General features: G+C 36.7%; 1 protein-coding gene and 1 long non-coding RNA gene across 14 annotated transcripts; one reads left to right on the top strand and one right to left on the bottom strand.

The window, feature by feature from the left end:
* Positions 1-161: 161 nt before the first annotated feature.
* Positions 162-17,895, top strand: LOC122519981. Of its 13 annotated transcripts, none has more exons than XM_043639849.1 (16): positions 286-304; positions 7,318-7,692; positions 8,921-9,026; positions 11,163-11,222; positions 12,791-12,927; positions 13,012-13,282; positions 13,398-13,518; positions 13,702-13,831; positions 14,437-14,534; positions 15,062-15,206; positions 15,334-15,409; positions 15,494-15,723; positions 15,908-15,989; positions 16,133-16,390; positions 16,614-16,906; positions 16,983-17,895. In XM_043639849.1, exons 2-16 carry the CDS (start codon positions 7,636-7,638, stop codon positions 17,439-17,441), a joined length of 2,523 nt encoding a protein of 840 aa, XP_043495784.1. In that variant the 5' UTR covers positions 286-304; positions 7,318-7,635; the 3' UTR covers positions 17,442-17,895. The 13 variants fall into 13 exon arrangements, with proteins under 13 accessions (XP_043495786.1, XP_043495784.1, XP_043495776.1 ...); XM_043639841.1 differs by lacking the exons at positions 286-304; positions 7,318-7,692 and adding exons at positions 969-1,162; positions 1,306-1,448 and having other exon boundaries at positions 8,924-9,026; XM_043639840.1 differs by lacking the exons at positions 286-304; positions 7,318-7,692 and adding exons at positions 969-1,162; positions 1,306-1,448.
* On the bottom strand, positions 12,094-12,885 carry LOC122519985. The gene is made up of 3 exons (XR_006304416.1): positions 12,798-12,885; positions 12,592-12,733; positions 12,094-12,443 (listed from the first exon to the last, which is right to left on the bottom strand). It is a non-coding gene; the product is annotated as an uncharacterized LOC122519985 (long non-coding RNA).
* Positions 17,896-19,239: the final 1,344 nt, after the last annotated feature.

Below are 19,239 nucleotides of genomic sequence, written 5' to 3'. Positions count from 1 at the left end.
TTAAAAATATCACGTGTAGTATTAAACAACCTAACTGCTACTGAGATCAAAATAATTCATAAGCTTAAAGAAAGAGGACGTTAAACGACGGAAAGCGCTCTCTACCTCTTCGTAGAAAAGTATCGATAAAACAGGTTGAGCAATGCGTGTAATGTAATTCGTTGGATTTGTTTCGATAGATTGTCTCATTAATTAACAGCTTTAAATATATGTGTGTGAGTTAATTGTGACCATTAAATTTGTGTACCAATTCTATTCTAATATGCATAGAGACAGAAGCACACATACTTCCACAAATCAGTCGGTAAGATAGGATATTATATTATTATGACAGCGTTCCTAAGATATTTTATTGTTTAAAGTTTTAATTAATCTCTTCTTCGTGCTTATAATAATACTTACACAATATATTATAAATAATAGCAGAATCATAGATATATAAATAGACTTACATTTCTTATTACATATATTATATGTTTCGATATTTAACTATCAAAATCTTTGGGTAAATTGGCGGTAGTTTCAAATTTTGAAATTACCGATAAAGCGGTGTATAAATAAAAAAGAAAGAGAAAAAATAAAAAAATATTTGACGAAGTGCGGAAGAAGGAGAAGGAAGTGATTTAACGAGGAAGGTTCAGTGACATACATTACATCATCCCTCGTCGGGAAGTTTCGTCGATAAATCTCTTGCATTCGTGTATCGTCGGTGCAATATCGTACTCCCATGTATAGTAGTGCATTTAGTAGTATATATATCACAATCATATTAAAACTATCGAAGAAAAGAACGATAAAAATAATGGATATCGAGAAATTGTAATCGACTATTTTACATTGGTTATAGGCGTGGCTTAGTGGATAGAAATAGTTCATTATTATTGCGCGTGTCATAATTCTCTTTCTCTCTCTCTCTTTCTCTCTTTCTCCCTATTTTTCTCTCACTCTCGAAATAAGGAAAGAGAGAAAAAGAGAGTAGATAGAAAGAGATAGAGAAACTTGAGATCGCATAGAGAGAGAAGATCCCGTGCGCATACGTTACGCGCAGCGCACCTGCATCGGTCCAATCCAGTAGGAAGAAAAATTTCAAGCCTGTCATCAATCACTCTCGTCGTAGGACTGATAGACGACGAAAGTACATTCGCTTGGCATCCATCCGAGAGTAAGACGTTGGACGATCTCTTTGACCACTTTTCTCTTTTCTCTCACTCTCTTTCTCTCTCTTTCTCTTACTCTCTTTCTCTCACTCTCTCTCTCTCTCTCTCTCTGTCTCTCTCTCCTTCTACCTTTCTTTGCGAACGGCAGAAAAAAGGACGATGCCCGCGAACAAGAGCAATCAGCTGTCGACGCCTCGCAAAGAGAAATCAAACAACGGACTAGCTGCAGGCAATTCGAAGAAGAAGAAACGCTCCTGCGTTAAGCATAAAAAACATTGCAAACAATATCTGGTGAGTGTGCGAAAGTAAAACTCGTTAATCTTTTGAACGATTGTATACATATATACATACATATATTATATACAATATAAATATATACATCTGTTATGTGTATATATATATATATATATACACACCGATGATCGAGACGAAGTTTCGAAACATTCAGTGTCCATCGTACGAAATTTCAACGCATGGAGGATCGTGTTCTAAGATTGGAAGTAGCATGGACTAGCACCACAAAAAGCGCATCGAAAAAACGTAGTGACACTTTTCGGTTCTACTGTTGACCTTTTCCTTGTTCTCTGATCCTTTCCTCTTATTTTTTGTTTTTTTCTCCCTTTTTTCTCGTAATCTATGCACCTGCTACCCTTCTTTTTCTCAACGTCGTCCATTAAACTCCTTTCTCTCTATCTCTCTTTGTCTAACTCGTATGTATGTACATACACACTACATCGTCGTACGATAATGGTATAAACCTTTAGCGATCGACACCGCAGGCTGATTGTAAGAGTCCAGACTAGAATGCGCACGAGGCATGCGCGAAGCACTGATTATCATTTTATCACCAAATATAACAGGATGCAGTGTGTGTCGTGTAATATATGTCTGATTTTTATGCGTAGTACTTGATATATGCGTTTATCATTTTATTTAAAAATTTATTAATCTCTTGGTACAAGTTTGAAGTAAAAGAAAAATCTAAAAATAATAGGTTTGTCGTTTAACGTTACAAAATTACGTGCGATAGTGATTTTATCAAGAAAACCATTTAGTATTACTGATCGTATATTACATTAATTAGTGGCTTTTAACGTGCTCAGAATAATTATCGTGATAAAATGCTCTCTAGAAAATTGATTTATTACATATATTGGTCTACATGTGTTGTATATCTCTTTTTTTTTCTCTTTTTTTTTTTAACTAAGGATTATTAAAAAATACGAAATATGATAAAATATGACGCGCAAATTAAATAACATTTATATTGACTACGCTAGTAAACTTCACACTAATATAGTAAATTTTTATAAATTAAATCAATATTTGAACTTTTTTTAAAAAACTACTTAAATATTTAAATTGACAATTGATATACATTTTTTCAAATTCCCATTTCCTTTGGACCGTGAAATTTCATTTATCAGATATAAGTCAATTTTTATGCTTGTAATAATTATTAGAAAAAAAGAAAAAAATCTACTGTATACGACATGACAACATAAACGACATTTGATAAACAGACAATTGCAATGTTTTATTTTCTAAAAGGACCTATAAATAACCCGTTCCTTGAGTCTTTGTAGTAATGTCTTTGCTAGAATTATCTTTTTTTAAAATTTTTTTATTTTTTAGGTTAGCACGATTATTCCTTTTAGAGACAAGTATTTTGATGTTATGTTATATACATATGTATATATTTTATACGTATGTTAGATTTTTGCACTTGTCTCTTTAATGCACCTACATGCGTTGGCGATACTTGTACTATTTTATTGACCTTAAAAAGAAAAAAAAGTAAGTAAATATGAGATTGATAAAAGATATATTAGATATATTTACGTTTATAGAATATATAATATTTGTATTGACAGTAATATTATTTTGAATATTCTATGCAATTTTAGCTCTAGTTATTTTTATTTCGTTTCAATTGCATTTTCTAATCCCTAGATGTATAAGTAATAGTATATTAATTTTTAAGAAAATAGAAAAAAGAAAAGAAAACTAGATTTCGCTAATTCAGTAGATCAAAGGACGTCGTTGATTTTCCTTTCCTCTATGCTTCGCTTAGGTACGTGTCTATATAATTGTGTGTTTCTGTGTATGTACACGTGGTGGCTAAGGGTGTGTAGAATAACGATAGATGATTCCACTTCGACAGTATCTACTTGAACTACTTTGCTATTGTGTCTTGTATAAGTAAAGAAATTAAAGTAGACCTGCTAGTTTTGTTACGTAAGAAGGTTCATCAAAGGTTTTGTCATTCTAATTATTAAACGAGTTAATTCGTAACCATAATCATGTTATAAGGTATAAATTGGATTAAACAGAGGATTAAAAATACGTAACGTGAATTTTTATGCAAGAGATAAAAACGAGGTTCTATTAGAAATTGCTTGTGTGGTTATGGTAAATTGCGGTGATTATGATGGGTGATCTAATTGTAAGTAAAATATTAACAAAAAATTAGCTTATCGCGTAATTTGTATAATTAGGTTATTTCTATAAGCATTATGGAATAAATTAATATTATTAACATTTTGTACTCAGATCACATTTTCATAATTGCAACTCGAATAAAAATTTAATATTTTATAATGGTATAAGAGTATATTGGCGTGTGCAGATACATCTTAAGCAAATAAAGGACGTTTTTTCTGATTTGCAAAAGTAATAAATAATAAAAGATGGTTCGCACTTACGTGTAAATATACTGTAAAAGGAAAAAAGAAATGAAGAGAGTTCAGCAGTCTAGGACCTAGGCCGCAATCTATGTGGGGGGTTACAATCCTTATTGATTTATTCGTAGTAGACGTTCTATGCAAGAGAAATTTCGCTGTGAGCGAATTTATTCTAGAGTTTTAGTCTCGCCTTATACCCTCGAGTAGCTTAGTAGAAAGAGATCGATGAGAATGTGGAATCCATTCACATACACACATACACACATACACACACATACAAATATTGTATATATAGGATTGAGAATTGTTGTCATTTTGAAACTTGGAATAATTCCTTGCTGAACGATCGATTCGCATTATTCTATTTTAAGATCGCATGTTGCAAAGCATGTTTGTTTAAATCCAGGCCCAGGACTCGATCCAAGTCCAGGTAAGGGATAATTTCGTATGGTTATCACACGAAAGTATTATATGCTCATTTATAATTAAAAAACGATAAAAGGTTTCGCACTTGTGTGTATTTATATAACACATGTCTCTTATTCTTGATAACGAAGGATAAGATATGGGAAACGATTTTATTTTAATAAAATCTATTAGAAAAAAAAATATGTTTTGGAGTACTTATCTCTTGGTAAATAAAAGAGAAAAAAGAAAATGCAAAAAGTAAATAAACGATTTTTGTCTATTTGTTTTTTTTTTGTTTCACGTATCATAATTCTCTTCCATAAAAAAAACAGAAGACAAAGTTTAATTTAATTACACACGCACATCGTTGATAGGAAATTTGTCTACTACAAATTAGGTCACAGTTACACCTATATACATACACTACACACAAGCGTACTCCTTCTGAGTAGCTGGTGGCCATCGAATATCACTCGATGGCCCACGACCCCGCGTCAGCTAAAGATGGTATCAAGTTACCGTTGCCGATCGTACTTATATTGTTCCCCGAAGTATTTTCGATCCAATTCAAAGGCATTTATACGTACAAAGAGAGAAAGAGAAAAGAGAGAGAGAGAGAGAGGCAGACACAGTACTTCGTTAAGCGAATATCGTCTTTTCAAATAGGGAGTTAAATCACATTGTTTCTCACGAATACGAACGTTAAGGCCTCAAGTTTCCCATCGAACTCTAATACTAATACTTCCTTCTTCGTATTGCCAATCACGAATTGAACGAAGAATTAGCAAAATAATTTAACGCAGATATCTTCTCAGGAATTATTCGAACCGATGATTAATGTAGTGTAAAGTAGTCGGGAATTTGTTCATATTGCTCGCGTTATTAAGAAAAAAAATATGAAGAGAAAACCTATCGGTTCGATCTTGAACGAAAGGCTTGAAGGAAAAGACTGCTACTGCAAATAAACGGTATGAGTGCAGGTGCACTCATGGAAGATAGTCAACGTTATAACCCCGCCTAGACATCGTGGCGCCTGGTACGTGACAAGATGTGGGGAGGTTTAGGAAGGATGGGAAGGAAAATAATTTTTTGGTAGGGGTAGGAAGAGGAAGTTAAAGAATAAAATGAAGACGAAAGAGAGATCATTCGGATGAGTAACGGAAGTGATCAAAGGAAAAGAATGGATGAACATTTCAAACGACATATATCAAAATCATTGATGTTACCCCATTGCAGATATTAATTGTTGTCTTTTATGGATTGCTTCTATGGCGTATTGTCGAAGAGGAAGAAACCGGATAGCAAGTTACAGTCGAAAAGGGGGAAGGATAGAGGAGAAGGGGAAAAGGAGAAGGATGATAAGAGGAAGTCGAGGATTAAAGGAAGACGCTAAAGGAGAAGAAGTAATGCAGGAAAAGGGTACAGGAAAAGGGTGAAGTACAACCGCTCGTAACGATGAAACTAAAAAATGATAATATTGACAACGGATAAGCCGGAGGTATGAAGCCAGAAATTCTAAGTAAGCGGAATAGACACAACGGACAACGGACAACGGACAACGAACGATGACGATGACGACGAAGACGAATGATGACGACGACGCAACGACGACGACGACGACGACGACGACAACAACGACGAAGAATAAAAGAGACAGAGATAGAGATATGAACACAAGCGAGCAAACAAATGTGCGATTCAAAAGGGAGCGTGCGCGAGAGCGCGAGTGTTGGTGCGTGGAAAGGGGCAGGAGGGCAGTACTTAAAAGAGAGGAAGAGGACTATTGCGAGAGGGAGAAAGAAAAAGGGTGGGAAAGAGAGAGGAGGAGAGATACGGGCAGTAGGGAGTAACCACGGGGGAGTAACGTTGCGGAATATCGACCCGGTACGGTTTAGCGCTTGCGCCCCCGATCACAACCCTTCTGCCATGACTCGATGATGGTGGTGGTGGTGGTAGCCGTCTTGCCGGCGACGCGGCGCCCTACGCAACGTCGGTGCGATCGGTGGTGCGACGTTGGACCAGTGCCTCTCACGATTCCGTTCTTGCTCTGTTCGTCTCGTCGTTTCGTCGTTTCGTCTCGTCGGCTAACCTCGACAAGTCTTCGTCGTCGTTCTCTTCGTACGTGTTTTTCCTCGACGATTTTTCTCTTATTCTTTTTTTTTCTTTTCATTTTACCCATTCTCTCTTTCTCTCTCTTTCTTTCTCTTTTTCTCTCTATTTCTCTCTCTCTTTTTCTCTCTCTCTCTGTCTCTTCTTGAGATATCCTCTCACGCAAGGATATCCACATAATCTCGTCGTAATCTATCTTCTTATTGATTTCAAATGCATTAGTTTCATAAAGTGATTAAGAGTAACGACAAATAAGATATCGGATAATCGGTAAATTTCTTCCACTGTGCGATTTGTCAAAACTCAATCTTCGCAAATCTATTGGCAATCGACTGATCGATGAAATTGGCTATGTAATTTACGCATCGATCATAATTGCGATGGAAATGGTTGGTAAAACGGGTGAAGGAAGAAGGGAGTAAGAAAATGAAAGAGAGAAGAGAAAAAAGAAAGAAAGAAAGAGGAATATAGATTGTGGGAAGGGGATAGAGGGGGAGGGTGGGAGGAAGGAAGGCAAAAGGAAACCCTCGTGCTTAACGGAAAGACAGCGGAAAACCATCGTTAGTGATGATCGAGTGACAGCCCTTAAAAATATTCGATTCGATACTTTGCTTGTCGGTTTCAAATTGAAAGCACTTAATAAGAATTTTTGGAAAAAATTTATCGATCATTTCCGCATTTGAAAATTGCATTTTTCTTTTGCCGTAAATTACGATAGTTCATAAAGTTACTTGAACGTCCAGAATATAAAAAAAAATATATATATATATATATTCAATTTGTAACTTTAAATTATATAAATCAGAATGTAAAGCATAAGTCTATTCATTTTTTCAATTTTTCCTGTCACACGGATCTATCACGACGATGACATCGATGGCGATGACGACGATAATAATGATGATAATGACAACGCTACCACTACTACTACTACTATGTTCATGGGACTCTGCTTTTAGAGTGGAGAATAAGAAGGACGGACTATAAAAAGAGCACTTTCTTCGTTGAAATTACATCGATTAATCCAATTTAAGACGTATAAAAAGAGGAAGAAGATAATAAAGGATAGGAAGGATAATAAGAAAGGACGAGAAGGAAGAAGAAAGAGAAAGAAATTCGTGAATCTTAATTGTGTATATTCTAACTGTCGGGAATATTATACGGGAGGAAGACAACCTGGCCTGGCCCGTGGGCAAAATCGTCGTTTGTAACGGCCCCGTCGCTGTAATAGCGGCCGTGTGTCACCATCCTTCCACTGCCCCATACACCGCGGCCTCATGATCGGTTCATTCTGGAACCTTTGTCGTGCGTGTCCTTCGATGCCGATTGACAAGGTGAGAAGAAAATCTGCGAGCAAGTTTCTTTTGCTCGATCGACGTTTCTAGGGCGGTGCTGGTGGTGCCGCTGCCACACCACCACCGTCGCCTACGACGATGGCGACAGCAACGGCGCCGTCAGGATACAGGGGAGGGGGAGAGTATTGCGGTAAAAACGTCTTTTTCCGCCTTCGCCGACGATGCTTTCGCGGAAAACCGAAGGAGCTTGGAAAATCGATCGACAGAGTCCTTTTATCGGGTGAATCGAAATTATATTCATTTCGATCGTATATATTCAAAACAAAATATTACATATTATCAAACATTTACACTACATATGTATATAGGTATGTTAGATATTAATATTCAATTGCGTAGATTTGATTGGAAACATTTTCATGACGTGTTAAAACGTGTGTAGAATATAATTTTGTTGTTTCTTCTTTCGCATTGTTGTTTCATTACAAACAAAAAATATATGAAAAAGTATGATTAGAGATGGATTATTATAAAATACATGAACGTGTACAATATAATTAGCACGATTGCATTGGTTGTAAAAGATTAAGCTTAGTTGATCGATGTTATATGTAGTTCCGTAGTTAGATATTCTTGGAAAAAAAAACTATATAAAAATGTCTCGTAAAAAAGAAGAAGAAGAAAAAGAAGAAGAAAAAAGAAAAGATGGTTTGATGGTTTTGTTGTAGTTTTTATGCGAGTTCAACGTATTTATTCGCAAGATATCGCCGCTCGATGGAACTCGCGCATGCCCGACGGAAATGACTATGCCGTTCGTACTATCGTACTAGACCGGCCCTTTAGATATATTATAATTTTGAAACGGTCTCTTCACGTGCCGAGCTCCTAGCTTTTCATAGAAATTGATGATGGGTCAACGTAGAATCGAACGTCGAGAAACGTCATAGCACCGTCCACTATGCGGACATATGTCAAATATTGCAGGTGTTGCGTAATAAAAGCTTGCGCGTTGGAAAGTATGTGCTTTTTCTATTTTTTTTTTAATTATTTTTTCTTCCTAACTTTCGTGTCACGCGAACGTTAAATCTTTAAATTACATAGCGTCAAGTATTTTACTACAAATCAAGAGAAAATAAACGGGATAATTTGTCATAGTAATATAACTAATAATTATAAGAGAATGTAAAATTTATATATATATATACATTTCTCTTACATTCCGAATCGTTCTTCATATCATGAAAATAATTTTAATTATTTGTTACAGCAGCTCCATTCGGAATACAGGAGCACGTACACATGGCACGAATATACAGGGCCGCAACAAGAGCATACGATTGTTCGTCGGGCGCCTCAACCACCACCGACGTCCAGTAAGTTCTATATTAGATATTAGAACAACGAAAAAAAAACAAAAGAAACAAAACAAGAAAAAAGGGAAAAAAAAAGTAAATTCGAATATAGGAAAGGACAATTAAACATTTTATAAAGCTTTTGTCGTAATACTATAACAAAATGACTAGCTGGCGACGTGTTTTTAAATAAGCATACAAACATTTTAATCTCATTATCGATAAACGTGAAATCCATGGCCTCGCTCAATATATTCATACATATGTCAAGATCAGTTCTGTGTTTTTTTATTATCGATGCGCTGAACATTAGAGAAGCTATTAGAGTGAAATGTATAACGTATGTATATATATAAATATATACACTCACACATGCATACATATATACATAAATACTTACATATGTGTGTGTGTGTGTGCGTGCGTGTGTATATGTTATATACGTACGATCGCCAGCAACAAATCGTTCGTTCTTCCGCTGCTACGTTCCGCTCGCAATGAGGCTTCCCCTTCCCTCTACGGCCTCTTTTCCGATAGTCCGTTCTAAATCGTGGCTCTTTTTAAAAAGCTAACGCGATTCCTCTCTCGTGTTCATTTATTTTCCGCGTAGGTAAGAACTACTCTTACCCCTAAGTGGATCTCCCTCGTAGCAGACATTGGCAAACAATTTTTTTGTCGGCTGAGCTTAGCTCAATTTTGTTTGAACGAGGTCGATAGAGAAACGGGGGAGGAGGAGCTTCGTTAGAAAAAAAATTAGCGAAAAAAAAAAATATATATATAAAAAAGAGGCTGCGAAAAAAATTTCGATGCTCGGCTGTCGCATCGCTTGAATAATATTTGAATAACAAAACGAGAAACGAATTCTTACTCGATTTTATTTCCATATTCATGTTGATGCTTAAAATTGTTTCTGATTATTTTGTAGAAAACGTTATTGAAAATTCACGGATTCGTGTTTATGTATTTTCAGGGTTGAGATTAGATGTATTGAATTCCTTTCTCTCGAAACTAACCAAAAACTACCCCCCCCCCTGCTCTCACGACCCCCTCACCACCGTCTTTTCTTACTATACCCTTAAGGATGTTCTTAGTGGTTTTATTTCAATGTGTGCTACTCCTCGTGGTTATTTCATTATCGCACACGCTCTCCACATTGTGTCTGATCTTGATTCACTCTTACACCAAGGCTAAGATATTTTCTCTGTGATCTGTTTATCATATATATATATATATATATATATATATAAATATTATATATGCACTTTTGAAAAATATAAGAACTATTTGAAAAGAGTCGAGGTTGTCTATTGTACTATACGTTACTGAGTCAGGGTTTGTCTATTTTTTTATACCTTTCTTTTCTAAGAGACTCTTCTTATTATCTTGTAATTTTGACCGTTCACCAGTTCCTCTCACACAACCGAACAATAATAACGATATTATATATATATTATGTACTTATATACATTAGTTCTTTGCACGTTACATTTAATCGTATATCGTCTATAGTTTAATGTTTCTTTATCGATGTTACGTCAGCTCTTTGCCTTTAGTCACGAAACATATAGATGCGTTTACTAATCCCAAAAAAATGGGGTTAAGATCGTTCTACCGATTGACGTAGAATTCTTACGGTCTCGCTTCTCCTACTTTGCTCCGTTACTAACTCAAAGGTACGCTGAGAATTTGTGTATGTATGCGTGCGTGTGAATAATTTAATAGAAATATATTCAAAAAAATATTTTTTAAAAATTATTCGAAAATTTCCTTTTAAACGTTTATCACTGTAATACTCCTATTGTATTTTACGAGGAAAAAAGAACAACGGGAAGAAGAAGAAGAAGAAGAAGGAGAAAAAGAAGCAGAAAAATTTCCAAATGAAATTCGCTAGTACATCGCGTGACATCGAGGATTATATTATGACTGCGGTACTTCCGTTTCCGCGTTGAACTTTACGTTCGTTATTTTAAAACTCTTCGTTTCGGTTTGAGTGTTCTTCCAAATTGTCTAATAATATCTGACCATAGGTCAAAGAACAGAGGGAAAGAAAGAGAGAGAGAGAGAGAGAGAAAGAGTGAGAGAGCGAATACAAGACATAAATAAAAAAAAAATTAAGAAAACAGTAGAGAACAGTCCCAATGCGAATTTTTATTACAGCCAAACAGGCGAACGCAAAACTGCAGTCGGCGAAGTCAACCGAGGACGAGAACAGTGAAGGTAAGATTAACCGATCGGCGACATTTGAAATCCGTGAATTATTATTTTTCTTTATTTCGCTCGTTATATCTACCTCAACAAAAGGCAAGCCGCGCCCTTCGCACTCCTTCTTTACCTCAAACGCCTACACAAAACCACATTATTTTCACGTTATTTTTATCCTTCATTTTGTGTCCCCCATCCCCATTTGATTTATTATATAAGCGAAGACGCGTCAACAATAAAATATTCAATGAAGGAAAGCTGTTCAACGTATATATATATTTATATATATGTGTGTGTGAGGAATTTTAAATATTGAAAATATTGATCACATCTTTTTTTGGGGCCGGACGATACCAATCTTTGGATACGAGACATAAATAAATTATTATACACAAATATGTATAATATTATAGTCATGAAATGTCTGAAAAGATATCGTCGTAAATACAAATGAAAACTATCATATTGCTTTCTTTCATTGGTCATGAGAAACTTTTAGTTTAATTTAATGATAACCTTGCTGCTTAAGATCCCATCAAGCTATAAGTACTTAATTACATACCTGTATGTATATCGTCCTATTTTATGTTCTTTCCAAGAAGAAAAGTAAGCGCATTCTCGAACAGTCGTTATATATAGGTGATGCTTTCGATATACATATGTATATACTACGTAATCCGCACGACACGAATCCGTTCGTTTCATGTCAGCTTTGTCTAAAACTCTGATAAAAATTTTGGATTCTCTCTATCTATCGATCTAAACTTGCAATTATAATAAGACGAGACACAAACATAGGTTTGGTATAAGGAATCATATATAAAAAAACAAATACACAGGCTTTGGCTGTATTTTGACTATCGAACACTCACACACTAGAGAAGAATCGTTCTCACTCATTTTCTTTATTTACGTAGGTAGTGCAAAAGAGCTGTTGTTCGACGTACATACATAAATATAATATTATAAATTAGGCCTTTTCCTAACGATAATATTAATGTTTTCCCATCATCATTTTATGCTTGAGACATATTATCGACTTATTGCTCTCTCTCTTGTAAAATTTTTCGACAAACTTCAATTGTGCATGTTTATCCTTATATATAGAATCTATGTATGTAAGAATTTTTCACGATATTATTATTATTTTAGCGACTCGATTTTGTTTATTTCCAAGTTTAACATTTTTCGTTCCCTCTCGCTCTGCTTGACATTTTATCGATGGAGCTTATGCGCCTGGAATATAAAGCATGATTATTATACTCATTTGTGCACGACCGCAGTAGGGTGGCGCATTAGTAATAGCCCGCAGGTATTTACATGGAATAAAAAAGAAAATAAGTAAAAGAGGATAAAAAAGGAAATAAGCAGAAAAATAGCGCACGTTTCAATACTCTAAGTCCCATTGAACCATCCCTTGATAAACGTCGATCATTAAGCGCGCAATTAAACGAAACAATTTGCGCTCTCTCGCTGTCGTGCACCAGAGATTGGAATCCGAAAGTCGTCCTAGATTGAATTTCATTCTAACAAAAAGAACGTATAGATACTTTATGTATTCTGACTAATATTTTGTGTTTTAGGACCTACCTTAGAACCGCCATTGCCAAGAAGAAAGAAATGTCCCGAATTGGCATACAAGACTCACGAATTCCTTCCGGCAGCAGATGGCGGTGGCGTGGACGTTATAGATTCGAATCTCGTAGCTGATAAAGTTCAGGTAAGTTCCAGTATTATTAATTTGTTCTTTGAGAAAATGAATAGATATGTATGTATATGTCGTAATTGAAAAATATGATTGCAGGAAGTAACAAGCACGGTACCAACTAGTCAACTGAGCAAAGCGATATCTCGTATCAGCACTGAATACCGTTTACAATTCGCATGGCCTAGACGACCCCAATTAACGAACGGCGATGCAGGAGCACCGATTATATCGACGGGAGCATCCTTAGGTGCCGGTGGACCACCACGAAAATCTCTCAGCATGGGAGCACTCAAACAGGGTATCGTACCTTCTGGTCCCGCGCCAGTTCATAAAAAAAGACCTGGAGATGTGGATCACAAACGGGACGGTAAGTAAGTCTATCGTTTATGAATTGATATATTATTTCAGTCAAATTTTTGAATAATCTTTCGACGATTTATATATATATATATATATATGTATGTATATATATATGTATATAGGTGTCCAAGCATCTGAATTAGAACCATTGGTAAGCGGGACAGGTACGGATACTATCGATGGAACGGTTCTAGAAGGAGACGAACGTGAAGAGGATACGTCAGATTTAAAGATAGCGTTCAGGTCAGAGACTCCCGCGACTTCTTTTTTATATGACCCTTTTTAAACTTAATTTATAACACGATCGAAGGATTAAAAGCACCTACGACGGTTCCGATAAGTGTGATGAAGTCACGATGAATTGAACCTTCTCGATCGATAATCGTATCACATGCGTGTGCCTCATCAGCTACTGATTATTTACAGGGGTAGAAAATCAGGGGGTAAAACCGTAAGGATATCGGGAAGTGACGATAAAGCGGCGAGCAAATCGCAAGAGAAACCATTCCCTACGGCTGAGGTGATCGAACTAAGACGTCTCGCTGACGAGTACAAGGTAATTCGCGTAAATCGACTCAAAGGGAAGATTCATTTCATTCTCTGTTTGTTTGTTTCTCAACCTTTCTCCTCTTCCATGCATATAATACATACATTATAATATCATAACATACATATATACATATAACACAAACATTGTTTTGTCTATCTTTTGATATTCTCCAATTGGATATGAATGATATTCCCCAATGTGTTAAATCCTTTCGTTTGTATAGTCGCGTGTTAGTTTCTACGTGGGTGTTCGTCCGCACGATTGTCTTTCGTAATCCAAACGAATCCACGTAAATTCCTCCCTTTTAGCGAACAAGTGAGTTTCTCTAGTCTCGAGTGATATTTGGTCGTATTTTTATTTTATTTTCAAATCATCGTCTTCTTCTTGTGATCAAACATGCATGCAATTGAATCGATACTATATAAGTTTTTCATGCATCCTACCGATTTCTCTTTATATCCTTCATGTAAATTCGATCGTATATACATATATACCTTCCCACCAGCATGATCTATCTTTAGTATCCTCGCAGGGTCCGCAATCATAAATTAGAATCATTAGACTCGATGCACTAAAGGACGCAACAGCTGATTGCTTTTGGTTTGCGTTAGCATCGTGACTGGGGTTGCGGTCTGACAGCCGAGGATGAAGCTTCCCTGTGGAAACGAGTCTCCAGTAACCACGCTCTCAACGCTCTGTCTCTTGCCAGGCCAGTAAATCATTCATCATCGTTATTCGAAGTTGCGTTGTCGCACTCATGTTGTTTGCTTCACGCAAAACGACTGATCTTTCCCCCCTTCCTCACTTTACGTTTATTTCATTATCCTAGGAAAATTACGGATGAATTTTCTTCCGACATTAGTTCAATGATCTCAACGTCGTTTTTTTTTCGTTTCATGATTTTTTTAGTTTTTTTTTGTTCTTTTCATTTTGAACGGAACAACAAAATTATTTACTTTCATAGGAAGGTTGCTCCTGATATCTCATTAAAAAGCTAGGATCTTTCATAGGAATCGATGAAACATTCATAACAGCAACGATGATCGCGATCTTTATAGCTGATGCTGAATATCAAAGAAATATTAATACATGTCGTTACAGTTCGCATCTTCGCACGAGTTCTGTCGTAGTTGGTTTTCAATTCTTCCACGTTGTGTTTTATCGACAATTAAACGTAATTATTGTTAACGAGCGAAAAAATATATTGTCTTAAATAATAATTGAAAATAAATTTAGATCGGTGACGAAGGAGGAAAAGAACAAAGAAAATACGAGGAAAGTGACCCCGGTTATAGCGATGATGACGATGCCGCCAGCAGGTAGACCATCTTCAGTTCAAGCAAGACCTATTCATGGTACACAGCAAGATGATTTGAAATTGGTATGTATATATTTAATTGGATGAATTTTTGATTGAATTGAAAACGAAAAGATTGTTGAAATTATTTGAATATATTTGATAATAAGAATTAGAATTAATTGAATATTATTGTCTATTACCAATATAGGATACTGAAAAAACCGTAGCTCGCGCGAGAAAAGATTTCTTGATCCGTCATCACCTGGATCGTACTACTGGTGTAGGTAAGTAAGCAGAGACGCAAACCGCTAATCTTGCTAAAAGAGAAAAAGAAAATGCAGAACCTACGATGTGCTCGTCACGCGCAGGCGACGGTGCACTACTCCCCTCTCCAACGAGAGAGAAGTTGGAGCCCGTAATACCGCGACGACGCGAGGAATCGAAAGAGCACCGAGACGAGATTCAACCAAGAACGAAATCAAGTCCGAAGAACAGTCCGCGTACTGGACGTTCCCAGAGTCTTGGACCTACCGTTACCGAACGTAGATCACCGAAACGGCAACCTCCACGTGCACCATCTGTGACAAAGGATATGAAGGTATTTCAAAAATATCATTACTTATTTATTTTTTATTAACGTAGGATGTTCATAAAATGTGGTCAAAACTTCAAGGAATTTCTTTGTAAAATTAGTTCTTTTTTTCCACGAAGTTCACGTTTTGGGATCATCCTATATAAATCGAGCGTGTTTGTATATTTTCGTTTAATTTTCGTTTTCGAAGGAGAAAGAAAGAGAGAAGGAATTTAAGGATAAAGATAGAGATCAAAAGGATAGAAGTGCTGAAATCGAGAGACAACGACCAAGTGAGTATTATGATACGAATAAATAAAGCGTGTTATTATTGCGTTGCATAGTTCGAATAAAGAACGTGAAAAGAGACGATATTCGTATAAGGTCGATAAACGTTGAACGAGCTTTGAATTGAGAATAGAATTAAAATTTCTAGTGACAGCGGAGCCTCAACTGAATGGCGATGCAACGGGAGGTGATTCGAGCGTGGCATCAACTCCTCCATCGCAAACTCGTGTTATCTCAGCTGGTGCTGGTACTTGGATCGATGATGAACCAGTCGTGAAGAGTCCACCGGAGCCAACGCGTGTAAAATCGCCAGAACAAATGATTATGCGCTCTCCTGAACCGGTTAACTGGACAGTGCCCCTCGATACTGGGAAGACGTTTACCGTTACGCAAAACGTCAGAGAGGGTAAGCGAATATGATAAATGATATATTCAAAGATCGATATTAATTATTAGAATGCATTAAAAAAAAAAAAGAAACAAATTATAAATAGAAACGATTTTTAAAAGTCGTTACTATTATTATATAATGTGTTAAGGAAGGAAAAAAAAATTACAAAAAAATATATTCAATCCAATACCTAAACTATTACACAAAGATACTTAAAAGGAACTTAATTTCCACGAAGAGCCCCTAACGCGTCCTCATAGTGAAGCAAAGACGTGGGCACCGTCCTGCGTACCGTCGGCACCGCAATCGGCACCTCCGGAACTAGCGGCTCAGCACAAGTCGCAGCATCATTCTCAACATTCTGGTTATAAGTCGCCAGAAAGCGAGAGCGTCTCTCTTGGCAGTTTCGGTGGGATTACCGATCAAAAGGAGGACATAGATTCGGGACGTGCAAGTCCTTGCTCGTTGCCGACAAAGGTGGAAAATGTGTCCGCTGGGGAATCTGTGATCACACCTGGTCAAGACGAGAAGGTGAACTAATATGCATAATTTCCATACAAAAGTTTGATTCTTTTGAAATTCCTGAACGATTGATATTTGTTAATAGAAGTCATACGATGCTGGTGGAGAACAGGATAAAGGAGAAGCAGTGAAATCGATAGGTAGTAGCAATATAAAATGTCTCGAGGATCCTATGTTCGAATTAGAACGTAAAAAGATCGAGTCGGTTGCTCCAACGACAGCAACAACTCCAACAACAACGGCGACGACGACAACGACGTCGGCGTCAAATTTATGGCGTGGTCCGAACGCAGGTAGCGAAGGAACTGCAGGAGGAGGTGGCGGTGATGGTGGAGGTGGTAGTAATGGAAGTGGAGAAACAGGAACGCCTATCAGCAGCACCACAACCACCACCAGCGCCACGGGTGGTTATCATGTGTTAGAGGCACCGCCGGTTCAGGTGATACCAGGTACGGCTCATCGTTCTACGGCGACCGATGTCTTCGAAAAAGCACGAAATCGCTTCGATAAATTCTGGGGAAAGGGTAGTCCCGCTGAGAATTAGAATCCTACGAAATAAACTAGTAGTTATGACCGCGACAATGAATTCAAAGAGAAGGGGAATACGTACGTGCAGAACGAGAGCAGAGTTGTTCATGAGAAGCGATCAAGGAGAGGGAGAAGGTGGGAGGAAGGAGTTTGTTTATAAACTTCCAATGGAGTTCCTGATATCAGCAGCTATCCCGTCGTTTCCTTCGTTCGTAAAACGTTACACAAGTGCAAACGCGTGTACATGCGAGCACGTACAATTATTTAATCATGCAATTGGAAGCTATTGTAAATGAAATAGATATATCAGGTTTTTGTACGAGTGTTAGAAAGAATTCAAGACTCCAGAGAAGGTACATCTTTTATTAGGAGATAAGAGAAATAAACGAAGAAAGAACGAACGAACGAACGAACGAACGAACCAACCAACCATTAGGTAGAATCCCGATCTAATGGTTATTGCTATCGAAGAAGACGGATAAAGAGAAGAAAGCGTGCGAGCGAAAGCAACGGCAGGATCGCAGATATGGATGCGTATAAGGGCTTCGAGGATTCCTTTCGGGATTACGTTTTCGAAACGTTACAGTTCGCGTGTCTCATATTCGTTAGTGCGTTGTATAACATAGCCGTCACGTGTGGGTGACAACACCGAACAACATCTTGTATCGAGATTCATGTAAGTAGACGTTGAGTGTCTGAAGGATAGGTATCGATGTCGTTAAAGTTTTGGAAGCTGCGTGCGAATACATATAAGTTATAAATTGGAGTGATATTAAATTCGTCGATAATGATATTTTCACGTACATAAAAATCAATATTACATTCGTGGTAACCGTATGTATGATATACGTTTGTTCTTTTATATACATACATACATCTCAGTATTGAATATTTAAAGTAAATGCAAATACTTATACGTAAACGTACGAAACTTCCTTTACGTTAGATTCAAGTAATCATGAAAGACCATCCAGTAATAGTGCCGAGAGGCGTGCGATTTCTTTTTTGTTTATCTTTTTGTTTTTGGAATGCTTGGTGAATTTTAATCAAGAAGAAATATAAAAAGAAAAAAATAAATAAAAACAAAAAAAGAGATAAAGAAAGCACGTCGAATCGACTATTAAGAAAGACGCAATGCAAGGCTTGTCATGCACCACTCTTTTTAGAAGCAAAAAGAAAAAAGGTACATAGCCTTCAGCTACTTCATGCGTTTTATATTTATAAAATCTAAAAACACAAGGAGATACATGTTGTATATGTATGCGTATGCACCGGTGCATATATCTAAAGGTGTGTTGTTGTATGTGTACAATACATACATACGTTTGATATACACATTACTGCACATCTAGACATGCACTTGTGCATATGCCTGCAAATGTATTGTTGATGTGTAAAATACATATGTTCGGTATACGTATGACACACGCATAGAGGACACATAAACACATGTGTACACACACACACATACAACACATACAGTACGTATATAAAACACATAAGATAAAAGAGAAAAGAAAATAAACACAGGTAATACATGAATAACACCACACACACACACACACAGAGACAGACACACACAGACACGGATACATGCACGTGCGTTACGGAAAAGAGAACGACGAATAATTAACATTCGGAGAAAAGTCCCGCAGGCAACTTCGGCAAGTGGAACTACCTCCTTAGAGAACGCGTCTCAATCTTTTATAACTATATTCATGAAGAAATTTTTCACGAGCTTACTCGTTACTCCGATAATTAACTTGCTTCGTAGGAGAGAAGAAGAAAAAGAAGAAGAAGAAGAAGGAGATGAT

The sequence above is a fragment of the Polistes fuscatus genome, unplaced genomic scaffold (genome assembly GCF_010416935.1).
Source record: "Polistes fuscatus isolate 324 unplaced genomic scaffold, CU_Pfus_HIC Scaffold3, whole genome shotgun sequence".
Classification (NCBI taxonomy): domain Eukaryota; kingdom Metazoa; phylum Arthropoda; class Insecta; order Hymenoptera; family Vespidae; genus Polistes; species Polistes fuscatus.
The sequence above is the reverse complement of the archived record's forward strand: the minus strand, read 5'-3'. Positions and strand labels throughout refer to the sequence as shown.